This window comes from Sphaeramia orbicularis, chromosome 20 (assembly GCF_902148855.1).
Source record: "Sphaeramia orbicularis chromosome 20, fSphaOr1.1, whole genome shotgun sequence".
Taxonomy (NCBI): domain Eukaryota; kingdom Metazoa; phylum Chordata; class Actinopteri; order Kurtiformes; family Apogonidae; genus Sphaeramia; species Sphaeramia orbicularis.
The window spans coordinates 41,912,686-41,926,192 of NC_043976.1; the positions used below are offsets into that span (position 1 = coordinate 41,912,686).

Below are 13,507 nucleotides of genomic sequence, written 5' to 3' on the forward strand. Positions count from 1 at the left end.
TCCTCCACATCCGGATGGGGCCAGCTGAGGTGGCTCGGGCATCTGTTTCGGATGCCTCCTGGACGCCTCCCTGGGGAGGTTTCCGGGCATATCCCGCCGGGAGGAGACCTCGGGGAAGACCCAGGACACGTTGGAGAGACTATGTCTCTCGGCTGGCCTGGGAACGCCTCGGGTCCCCCTGGAGAGCTGGAGGAGGAGTCTGGGGAGAGGGAAGTCTGGGCATCCCTGCTTAGACTGTTACCCCCCGTGACCCAGCCTCGGATAAGCAGTGGATAATGGATGGATGGGATGGATGGATGTTGAGCAATGGATGTCATGTTATTCCGAATTTTAAGGAAACTTTGTAGATGTAAACCTGATCATAATATAATTGTACTTTTTTCACTGGTATTATTTACTGGTCCGGCCCACTGCAGATCAAATTGGGCTGAATGTAGAACTGAAACTGAAATGAGTTGACAGCCCTGGGCTAAAGGGATCCATTGGACATGCTTGCTATTACTGCTTTGCTTCAAGCAACTGAGTCATGCACCACTGGAACATGGTCCAAAAGGATTTTCTGGACATAATTATGTATTCAACTGAGTCAGACACACGTATTTTGAAAATAAATCCAAAGTGGGCAAAACCAATAGGATGCCAGAACACGTCCTTAAAGTAAATATTCTCACCACTTGCAGCAGTGCGAGGTACCCCGCCCCCACGTTGTCGAAGTTGACCTTGACCTTGGTCCAGTAGTAAAGCGACGTGTCGTTGAGCGCCTCGCACTCCGACTTGTTGTTGATGAAGCCGGAGTCGTAGATGTGTCCGGTGCGATTGACGCAGCGGCCGAACTTCCCGGCGAACAGGTTGACCCCCATGATGCTGAAGATGAGCCAGAAGATGAGGCAGACGAGCAGCACGTTCATGATGGAGGGAATGGCGCCGATCAGGGCGTTGACCACCACCTGAAGGAAGACCGACACTCAGCGCTACGCCTGGAAACAGCAAACGGCCCAACACTGCGCTGTGTTGTAAAGGAGAACGCCAAGACGGATTCTGGGGACTTAGAGATGTTTTACGCCCAAAAATTGCAGGTTTGAGAAGCTGAAGACACACACTTCTATCGCAAATTAGCATGAAAAAGACAGCTGACAACTGTGTCCCAATACTTTTGTCCAGATAGTTTATAAACATTAGAAAGCAGCTGATTAGTTGTGGTAGAAAATTATTACTGACAAAAATATGTGGACACGTTGAATCAGGTGTTTCTTTTCTAACAGGGGTCTGGGATACAAAACAATAATGACTAATGTATAATATAGTTTTATATTATGGGATAGATATCATTGCATTGGTCGTTTGTTAAATTGTTATCTTTGTTTCCAAGATGACTCAGAGATGCATTTGACTTCATTTCTTTTCAACATTGATTTTTTTTTTTTCATCCATGACTATGATTTGAAATGTTCGACCTCTAATTTCTTAAATATTTTTCTTTCTCTGACTGTAAATAATATTTTTTTCTACCACAACTAACCATCGACCTTTCATCACATCTCACTGAGGAAGAAAATCTCCCATTAAACTTTAAGGAAAATATTGATTAAATGATATGTCCCAATACTTTTGTCCACATAGTTTACAAACATAGATGGTAATTATGGAAGAAACAATATTATTTACAGTCAAAATACAAAAAGTATTTGTAGAAATTTAGAAGTAGAACATTTAAAATCATAGTCATGGAAAAAAAAAGCTAAAATTAAAAAATCAATGTTGAGAGAAATTAAGTAAAAAAAAACAACATAAATAATAATTTTCTTCCACAACTAACCATCTACTTACCATCACATCTGAAGAAGAAGAAGAAGAAGAAAAATCTGCCATTAAACTTTAAGGAAATATTGATGTTTCTAAACTATTGGACAAAAGTATTGGGGACACATCATGTCTACAGCTGTAAAATGTCCTATTCATGAGGAATTCAGACAAAAATATCAATATTTTCTTCAAGTTTAATGGGAGATTTTTCTTCCTCAGTGAGATGTGATGAAAGTAGATGGTTAGTTGTGGAAGAAAATTATTATTTACAGTCAGAGCAGGAAAATTATTTTCTAAATTTAGAGGTAGAACATTTAAAATCAGAGTCGTGGATAAAAAAAAACAAAACAAAATCAATGTTGAGAGAAATTCAGTCCAAACCATCTCTGAGTCATTTTGGAAACAAAGATAACAATTTAAACCAAACGAACCCAATGCAATGATATTTATCCCATAATATAAAACTATATTCTGACATTAGTTCATTATAGTTTTCTATCCCAGACCGCTGTTAGAAAATAAACACCTGGATTCAACGTGTCCACATATTTTTGTCCAATAATAATTTTCTACCCCAACTAACCATCTGCTTTCTAATGTTTATAAACTATATGGACAAAAGTATTGGGACACATCATGTCTACAGTTGGAAGATGTCCTGTTCATGTGCCTGATTGTGATAGACGTGTGTATAAATTTGGTCTTTTTCCTCTCAACAGTGAGCTGTTTTAATGGTTGTCTAAACCCACCCTCCTGCATGTTAACCCTTAAAGACCCAAACATCCACCGGCGACAAAAACTATCTATTGATCAAAAATGTTTCATAAATTTAATTCTGATCCACTTATCCTATCAGTACATGTTAAAAAATTGGTGTAAAATACAGTTTTTCATCTTTTCATGGTCATCAGATATGACACATTTGGATGTTCAGAGGCTCTGTAGGTACTGTGAAACACTGTCATCTTCTACAACATTGATTCACCAGTAAAACCCATGGAGTTGGATCAGTGACAGTGGATGGACACACTGGGTTATGTTCAGTTAATGAGAGATTTTACTGAAAAAGTAGTCATTTTCTCTTCAGTTTTTCTCTGTTTTTGATATAATAACCCTCAACTTAATCTGAGCTTTAATGAACATGCTACATGATCAGTGAATTAAATACTGGAAAATGCATGATTTACATGGAAAAAAAAAATGCAAAATAAGGAAGATAATATTACAACCAATAGTGATAAATCACTTAAGAAAAGGTTAAATATAGAAAAAAATCATTCGGGAACTGCCCCACAAAGTAGCACCTGGGTTCCTTTATGGGTAACTTAACCACACACGTGCAGGTAATGTGTCTTTAAGGTGATTTCTGTTTTTCCAGGTACATTTTTGTGGACTTCCCTGCACAAACAGAACTAGGACTTTGCGTTTTTCCTTCCACACATTGTCAGCAGACATGCAGATAACCACACGGATGCACTTGAAGCAGAATAAAGCTCAGGCTTATTTCCCAGCATGCAACCCAGACCCTGAACGTCTCATGAACCAGAGTCAAGCGTCTGGACGGTTGACATTATGTCGGTGAACTTTTTAACAACAGTATCAGCTTTGGGGTTTGGATCCCACATGTTTGTGGAGACGTTTCCGGGTACCGTCGGGTTTGTGACGCTGACTCTGTAATAACTGAGTCTGAAGCAGCTTCACCTCGAGTCAAAAAGTTTAGTAACAGGGAAATACTGAACGTGCACAAAACACACATGTATGTTCGGAAAGATTGAATGAACACACCACCTGGGCACAAATGTCCTCTAAACTGAAGGGTGTTCAACATACGGCCTGTGGGCCAAAACTGGGCCACCCAAAGGCTCCGATCCGGCCCACAGGATGAATTTGTGAAATGCAAAAAATGACATTTAAAGGTGGGGTGGGAGGTCCTGGAAAAAACGGTTCGAGCAAGCTACATTTTGATTAGATTTTTACGGGCTAACGGCCTCCAGGGGGTGCTCTAGCAGGAAGCGCAAAAGCGAGACAGACAAGGGGAAGAGGTGATGAAGAGGAGAAGGTTTAAGCTTAACTTGAACAATCATTTAGCACGTCATGCACAAAACCCTCATCATGGAAACACATGAAGAAACGCATATGATGCAGCTTTTAAGTTAAAAGCAGTCGATGTGTCTGTAAAGAAGGAAACAGAGCTGCAGCACGGAAGAGACAATGAGAGACAACGGAAGAGAGACGTAGAAGGAGTGTGACGGAGCTGAGGATGTTCAACTCCAACACTGAAGAAGAACGACTGCAGTGGTTTAATGAGCAGAAGGAAGATGGAGATACAGATCAATGACTTTCTATGTTTTTTTAACCAGCCTGTTCCTGCCGTGTTACAGGTACTGTTCGGAAAAAAGCAGTGAAGGTATGGAAATAAATATTTAAATAGTCTTTCTGTGTAAATATGTCATGTCACAACATGGACACCTGTGGCTTATAGTCAGGTGCAGACTATATATGTACACATATTTTTTTCTTTTAAAATTTGGTGGGTGTGGCTTATAGCCCAGAAAGTACAGTATATGAACACTACATGAAGAAGAGGTGGGGTGTGGCTGGAGGACTAATGCTCCAAACAGACTGTACAATAAGCAAGACACTAGGTATGCAGAAACTATGAAAAAAAACACAATTTAAACCCAATTTTTGTGTCATTTTATAATGGTATATATTGAACAGGTTACACTAGCAGCCCACTGAGTTTTCGTTGAAAGCTGTAACTGTGAATTTAACTATTATGTTTGTCGTCAGAACAGCCCAAATTCATGCCTAGCTGGCTAACGTTACATTCACCAGTGATTTAGGTCGGTGACAAAACAGTTTGCTGGTGAACTTTCCATCCTAATATAACTAATGCTGCATTTCCCTATGTGGAACCGGCTCGACTCGACTCAGGAACAGATACTATTCCTGGAGACCGTTTCCATACAGGATACTACCAGCTTTACAGTACCTGGTCGTCATAGTGATGCGGTGTGTTACTTCTGTGTCGTCTGCTCAGAGTTACCGATAAACTCATTTGTTGCGTGTTTGTCTCGTCAAGCTCATGCTGAATTTTTACGGTCAGCCCACACAGACTGAACCTCCGAACTGAATGGTGTAGTTTTGTGGGCTGTTATAATGTCGACTGACCTACCGCTATATTTACTGTAAACTTCCGCATCTGTTTTTTGTAAAAATCAGTCCAGTCAGTGGTCTGCAGTGTTTACACGTCACATTTTAGTATCTGGTCCCCAGTCTTGGAACCTCAGCGGAGGTGATACCAAAAAACTAGTACCGGGTACCAGATTCCAGGTCCTTTTTCATAATGGAAATGCAAAAAGGTCGAGTCGAGTCGAGCTGTGCCGGTACCACATAGTGGAAACATGGCATTATATAGCTAATATAGCCAAGCTCTGGCTCTGGCTTCGTTCCTGAAAAGTTGCTCCAAACCTCTGAGAACGCACGATTCATGCACGAAGAGGGGTACGAGCAGAGGGGGAGGGACAGAATGACAGTTTGAGTTTGATAGACATATCACCGTTCAATCATTTCGATGGGTCAGTTAAAATGATTGGATGGTTTTTCAGTCCTGTCCCGTTCCACAGGTGACTACATTTTTGTGTTAGAACATTTAATTATTTGGTTGTAATCGGGGTGTGAAGGGGGTTTTTAAGCAATATAGTCAAAAAGCTGCAAGAGAAAACATGTCCTACTCCACCTTTAAACTCTTGTGCCCAGGTCTGTTTTCGGTTAATACGGACTCTTACCCTCATGCCTTCAAATCTGGACAGGGCTCTGAGGGGCCTCAGCGCCCGAAGCGTCCGCAGGGAATTTGATGGCGGCAAAGTCTGAATAACCCAAGGTGTTGGCCACCAAACTGACCAACGGACACCTGGAGAAGGACAGGTGGAAAGGACGGAGACACAAAGACAAAGCAGGACCGTTAAATGAACGTCCAGTCCAACTGAGGACAGAGGAGAGCGGACACTAGAAGAAGAAGGAGGAGGAAGGCAGGAGCTGTGGTTAGTCTGGAGGTGGACGAGCAGCCACTTCCACCTGGAAAACAAAACAAGCCGCATCCAGACGAAGCTGTGGAGGGAAAAAAACCACGTCAAAGTGTGAGACGTCAAGTCAAAAGACACGGAGGACAGACGCCCAGGTCATCGTTCATCCTTAGGAGCTTCTCGAAGTTCAACATCATTTTCTATTATTCTTTCTTTCTTTCTTTCCTTTCTTTCTTTCTTCTATCATTTCCTTCCCATGTCGTATGTATCTGCAAATCGTAAATTTCACACACAAAGACAATTCAGTGCTTCTCATAAACAAAAGGAACATCTAGAGCAGGGGTGTCAAACTCATTTTAGTTCTGGGCCACATCCAGTCCACTATAACCTCATGTGGGTCACCCCAGTTAAATCAAACAGTGAAAACAGTAAAATTACATGATGAAATGTTTGCATCTTCAAACTATCCTTTAAAAAATTGAATAACAACAACAACAGAAAAAAAGAGAAAAAATTTGGAGTTATCATTATTAGTAAGGTTTTTATGGTAATATTTGACTAGTCCAACCCCATCGAGGCAAGGTAGGGCTTATATGGGTCCGAAACTAAAACGACTGATTGTTAATATCTTCATTTCATAAATCTGTCACATGGGGCCAGATTGGACTCTTTGGTGGACCGTTTTTGGCCCCCGGTCCTGCATGTTTGACAACCCTGATCTAGAGAGAATGACAAAGCTAATAAATAAAAATAAAACAAACAAACAAAAAACAAACAGAAATATAATAAAATAAATGTACTGATTAAATTAACAAAAGTGGGTCCAGGCACAACAAGCCCGCCCCTCACACGTATTGTATCTTATTTTGTCATCAATCCAGCTGATGTCATCATGTCTATACGTGTGCTGAATCATCATATCAACTGCCTCTAAACATGTGCCAAGTTTGAAGTAAACTGAACAAAATTGATGTTTTTAACTTTTTTAATCCATGTTTTTCTTGAATGTTTGTGAATTTATTTTTCAATACTTTGGTTTAATCTCTGAAAAAATCAGTTCTTTTCTCGTCGACAAAAAAGTTCATAACTCAGAACATTTGGGTCTTGTTCTCTTTAATTTGTGATTTCTTTCTTATGAATGTAAAGTTGTTCTTTTGACTAGTCGTAATATTGGAAAAGTCGTAATAGTACACATATAAAGATTTTAATATTATGAAAAGAGAAACTTAAGAGTAGGTCATCATTTTGTGGAAAAAAAGTTGAAATATTTTGGGAAGTAAAAAAAAAAAAAAGTAAATTACACAAAGTAAAGTCACATATTTGAGGGGAAAAAAAAAATAAAATCATAAAATTAGCTTAACTGGAGAAAAGTTGGAATATGATAGGAACTTAAGGAAATAATGTACCAATTATAGCATAAAATCATAATATGAGGAAAACTGTCGTTGATATTATGAAATACAGTTATAATAATACCAAAAAGAGAAAGAATTTAAAAATTACAAAACAAAGTCAAACTTTTAACAGAAAAAACTATGTTATTTAGATTTTTTTTAAGCTTAAGTTGTAATATTATGAGGAAAAAAAAAAGTCATATTACATAACTCAGAAATAATATCATTACCATCCTGAAATTAATAGCTTTTTTTTTTTTCCTAAATCATCAAATTTTAAATGTCTGTTTCCTGAAAAATCTAACAAAAAATGTTATAAGATAATGAGGGACAAAGCTGTAAAATCAGAATAAACTCACAATAATAAAAGGAGCTAAAACCATATTGAAGCTAAAATGAAATTTATGAAAAAAAAAAGAATGAAAGAGAACATTTTGACACTTAAGTTGTAAAATTATGAGAGAAAAAATTACATAAGTCAATAATAATATAAGAAAAACCAGTACTTTCATGAGAAAAATTATTTTGTCGGACAAAGTTGTAGAATTAGAAGAATATCTTCACAATAATAAAGTTTAAATATTGTGAAAAGGAGAAAATTAAGATTAGTTCAAAATTTTGTGGAAAAAAAGTTGTAATATCTGGGGATCTGGGAAATTAAAAGAAAAATGTTGTCAAATTACAAAATAAAGTCATAATATTATGAGGAAAACTGTTGTGATTACGAGAATACAGTTATAATAATACCAAAAGAGAAAGAATAATAAAATTACATAAACAAAGTCAAACTTCTAACCAGAAAAAATATGTAATTTAGATTTCTTTGTGCTTAAGTTGTAATATTATGAGGAAAAAAGTCATATTACATAACTCAGAAATAATATCATTACCGTCCTAAAATAATTGCTTTTTTTTGCCTAAATCACCAAATACTCAATTTCTGTTTCCTGAAAAATCTGAAAAAATGTTATAAGATAATGAGGGACAAAGCTGTAAAACTAGAAGAATAAACTCACAATGATACAACGAGCTAAAGCTAAAATGAAATTATGAAAAAAGAGAATAAAAGAGAGTTTGACACTTAAGTTGTAAAATTATGAGAAAAAAAATTATACCAAAACCAGCCCAAAAAACAAAAACTACGAACAAAACCAACAAAACCAGTCCAGTGTGTTAGCATTAGCATTAGCATTAGCACTCACAGACCAACTCCAGATCTTCAAACATTGAACTTCGAAAACCCTTAAGGAGACAGAGGACGGAGCGTCTCTAAAACCCTCTACAGCCAGCAAAGCCCCACATGGACGTCTGGAGACCCGGGTGCGGATCCCCGGGTCCGGGCCCTGGGTCCCAGTTTCTTACCCTGATACCGGCGAAGCGGGACGCGGCCCGGAGAGGACGCAGAGCCCGGAGCGTCCTCAGGACCCGCATGGTGGTGATCTGGTCCACAGAGACCACCTGGGCCAGCTGAGCCAGCACCGAGATCTGGGGGGTCAGACAGGGTCGGCACAGGTTTACAGAGTCCAGCTGGACTAGACTCGGCTCGGTTCCACTTTGGTTTATTTCAGTTTTATTGAAGAACATGAGAAGCTTCAGGTTCAGGACTGTGTTGAAGTGACTCGCTTTAGTTCAGGTTTGATTTTTAGTTTTGTTGAGTTTTTCATGAAAAGTTTCGACTTTAAGAAGAAGAAAAAACTCGTGACATTTTAGGAAACAACTGAATTTATTCATTGTATTTGTTTTCTGTCATATTTAGTATGGTATTGTGAAAATATTCTTCTAATTCTACAACTTTTTCCATCATAATATCATTTTTCTCATGAAAGTACAGGTTCATCTTATAATATTATTGTTGAATTATGTAATATTAGTATTTTTCATAATTTTCCAACTTAAGCATCAAATATTCTCACTTTTTTTATGATAATCACAAAAAAATTTCCGCCAAAAAGTTTGACCTTTTTGGTTTAAATACAATTATTTACAATTATTCAAAGTTTACAAGGATAATATTAGGACTTTATTCTTATAATTCTACACTGTATTTCTTAAAGTTTGTATCAAATTTCAACTTTTTTGTCATTTAAGCATAATTTAATTTTTGTAATATTGTAACGACTTCCCTTTGATGATTGCACAAGTTTTTTACTCATAATATTATGACTTTATTCTTATAATTCTACACTGTATTTCCTAAAACTCATATCAAATTTTAACTTTTTCTCATTTAAGCATGATTTTATTTGTATATTAGTGTTACAACTTCCCTTTTTTCCCCTCATATTACGACTTTATTCTTAGAATTCTACAACTTTTTCTGCAAAAGTTTGACTTAATCTTAATTTTCTCTTTTCATAATATTAAAACTTTACATGTGTAATATTATGACTTTATTCTTATAATTCTACAGTTATTTCCTAAAGTTTGTATCAAATTTCAACTTTTTCTCATTTGAGCATAGTTTTATTTATATATTATTACAATTTCCCTTTGATGACAGCACAAGTTTTTTCCCTCATAATATTTCGACTTTATTCTTATATCTACAACTTTGTTTCCTAAAGCTCATGTCATATTTATTTTTTTCTCATTTAAGCATAATTTATCTATCTATCTATATATATTATCTATCTATCATCTATCTATCTATCTATCTATCTATCTATCTATCTATCTATCTATCTATCTATCTATGACTTATAATTTTCCTTTTATTCCACATTTTTTCCTCATAATATTATGACTTTATTTTCATAATTCTACAACCTTTTGAAGTTCCTGAAATATTACAACTTTTGTGACTTAAACTTTTTTGTGACTTAATCTTAATTTCCTCTTTTCATAATAGTAAAACTTTACATGTATAATGTTATGACTTTATTCTTATAATTCTACGCTATATTTCCTAAAGTTGTTGTATCAAATTTCAACCTTTTTGTCATTTGAACATAATTTTATTTATATATTATTACGATTTCCCTTTTGATGATTGTGCAAGTTTTTCCTCATATATTATGACTTATTCTAATAATTCTACGACTTTTCTTGAAGTTCCTGAAATATTACAACTTTGTTTTCCACAAAAACTATGACTTAATCTTAATTTTCTCTTTTCAGAATAGTAAATCTTTAACAATCGTAGAACTTTTCCCCACAGTATTAATTTTTCAAATTCACATTTTTTTGTGCGTTATCATGCTCTGTGGCGGGTCTTAAACATGTCATTTCTTGCTCCTAAGCCTGTAAACATGCTACATGTGACTCCTCAAATAAAACGGTCACAACACACTGTGTCATTTACGAGGACGGCGAGGCGGAAAACACCAGAGATGGCGACTGTTTCCGACTGGCTGCCTGCACATGCTCATGAGCGTGGCAGTTTGTCCTCGCGTTGTCTTTTCCCGAGCGGTGAAAGGAGCGTGTGCGTTCAGAGGTTAAAAAGCCGCGCTGATCGGCGGCCGGAGGCGCTTTGGACTTTTCTCTGCGTCCCCCTCCCGTCTATTTCTGTCTCTCCAGCCTTTTATTCAGACGGTGGCGTCACTGCACAGTTTCAGGGAAAAGGCAAAAAGGCAACTCTGTTACACCCTCGACCCGGGAGAGGCATCGACCCCCACCCCCAATCAGAAATGAACCGCACCAAGAAGAGAACCAGCAACAAGAGGAAAAAAAAAGAAAAAAACAAAACAGAAAAGCAGCAGAAACAGGACCACAAAAAACAGAAGGAAAAATTTAATTAAAGATAAAAAAAAAGAAGACAAAACAGAAGAAATAATAATTAAAACAAAAACAGAAAAACCAGGAGAAACAGGACCACAAAAAACAGAAGAAAAATAAAAAAAAACAGAACATAAAAGATATATAAAAAAAATAGAACCAGAAAAAACTGAAGAAAGAAAAAAAAAAAAAAAAAAACAGAACAAGAGAAATCAGATAAAACAACCAGAAAAACAGGAGAAACACAGAAAACAGAACCAGAACAACAGAAAACAGAACCAGAACAACAGAAAACAGAACCAGAAATTAAAAAAACAAAACAAAAAAAACAACCAGACATTAAACTAAAAAACAAAAAACAGAACCAGAAATAATAAAAACAAAACAATGAAGAAAAACAAATAAACAGAAGAAATAGGGGAAAAAAAAAGAACCATAAGTAAAAAAACCAAAAACAGAACCAGTAATGAAAAAAAAACAATAAAGGAAAAACAAACTAACAGAAGAAATGAGGAAAACAGAATCAGAAATTTAAAAAAGCAACAACAAAAATATGAAAATGAGAGAAAACAAACAGATGAAACAGAAAAAAACAGAACCAGAAATTAAACAAAAAAAACAAAGACAAAAAAGACAAAAAAAGACATAAACAACCAGATATTAAACTAAAAAAAAAAAAAAAAAGAACCAGAAATAAAAATAACAAAAAGAAAAACAACAAACACAAAAACAGGAAAAAAACCGAACCAGAAATTAAACTGACAAAAAATAAAACCAGAAATAAAACAAACAAAGAAACAGAACCACAAAAATGTGAAAATTCAGAAGAAAACAGAAGAAACAGAATCAGAAACTAAACAAACATTAACAAACAAAAAAAAAAACCATATACAACCAGACATTAAACTAAAAAAAACACAAAAAAACAAAACAGAGCCAGAAATTTAAAAAAAAAAACAAAGAAAAAACAAACAAACAACAGAACCAGAAATTAAACGGCGTACGTGCATACGATATAAATACGTGCATATTTTCTATCGTTGTGTAAACTCTGGAATGAGTTCAGTCGAACAAAATGTTTTGTGTGATTTCTGGGGGACGCTCTGGCCCAGGTGGGCGGAGTCGGCTTGGCCCGATGGGTCGCCGGTTTGATTCCGTGGACTGGCGGAGAGTTATTGGCTAATATGCCCTTGAGCAAGGCACTGATTTAGGTGACGTTCAGACCGCGGGCAAATGTGGCCCAAATCCGAATTTTAGCCGATATGTGACCTGTATCCGAACAGCACAAGTCCGACCCAGACCACTTTCATATGTCGTCCTAAATCCGACACGTATCTGATATTTTCAATGCGACTTCAGTCTGAACGGCCAGGACGCATTTATCCGACCTTTATGTCATCGAAATGCAAATGTCACAATTCTGCGTCCCAGGAGGAGAAGTGGCGGGAAGAACGTACTTCCTTCCGTAAACACAGTGTGTGCATGCGGGTCACTTCAGGGTCGCATTCCGTTCAGACTCAAAACTGATAGAAGTTTATCGTGAAATATGAACGAGCACACAAAAAAATCGGATTTCACCAAAAAATCTGAATTGTGCGAGACTAATGATCAAACTATTTAGAGCCAACATAGAAGCGTTCAGGCGGATCCGTACGCATCATCTATAATGTCGTTCACAAATTCCAGTTATCATGTGGTCATTGAACGCATCGTCGATACTGAAAACGCTCCAACATGTGCGATATTTGGAGTGGGCGTCTTCTAAAACGACAGTGAAACTTACATCAACGATGAGGAAGTCGAGCCAACACCAGTAGTTGGTGAAGTACTTCTTGAAGCCGTACGCGAGCCACTTGAGCAGCATCTCCAGGATGAAGATGTAGGTGAAGATCTTATCTGCGTATTCCAGAACCACCTTCACCACCTTCCTCTGCTCGATGTAGATGTCCTCGAAGGCCTGGGGGGGGGGGGGGGGGGGGGGAGGCAGAGCAGGTGCTGGTGTCAGTGTTGGTTCTGGTGTCTGTGTTGGTTCTGGTGTCGGTGTTGGTTCTGGTGTCAGTGTGGGTTCTGGTGTCAGTGTGGGTTCTGGTTCTGGTGTCTGTGTTGGTGTGGGTGTTGGTTCTGGTGTCGGTTCTGGTGTCTGTGGTGCTGGTGTTGGTTCTGGTGTCAGTGTCTGTTTGGTTCTGGTATTGGTTCTGGTGTCGGTTCTGGTGTATGTGTCGGTTCTGGTTCTGGTGTCTGTGTCGGTTCTGGTGTCGGTTCTGGTGTCTGTGTTGGTTCTGGTTCTGGTGTCAGTATTTGTTCTGGTGCTGGTTCTGGTTTCAGTGTCTGTATTGGTGTCAGTGTCTGTGCTGGTTCTGGTGTCTGTGTTGGTGTGGGTGTTGGTTCTGGTGTCGGTGTTGGTTCTGGTTCTGGTGTCAGTGTCAGTGTTGGTTCTGGTGTCTGTGTTGGTTCTGGTGTCGGTGTTGGTTCTGGTGTCAGTGTGGGTTCTGGTGTCAGTGTGGGTTCTGGTTCTGGTGTCTGTGTTGGTGTGGGTGTTGGTTCTGGTGTCAGTGTGGGTTCTGGTGT

The 13,507-nt window shown here is 37.7% G+C and overlaps 1 protein-coding gene across 1 annotated transcript in view; it reads right to left on the reverse strand.

Moving 5' to 3' along the window:
* Positions 1-13,507, reverse strand: part of LOC115411077 (sodium channel protein type 5 subunit alpha-like) — a 39,112-nt gene that overhangs the window by 25,143 nt on the left and 462 nt on the right. The window contains 4 exon segments of the mRNA XM_030123017.1: positions 672-947; positions 5,595-5,657; positions 5,659-5,712; positions 12,717-12,896. Coding sequence (XP_029978877.1) covers positions 672-947; positions 5,595-5,657; positions 5,659-5,712; positions 12,717-12,896 — 573 coding nt within the window.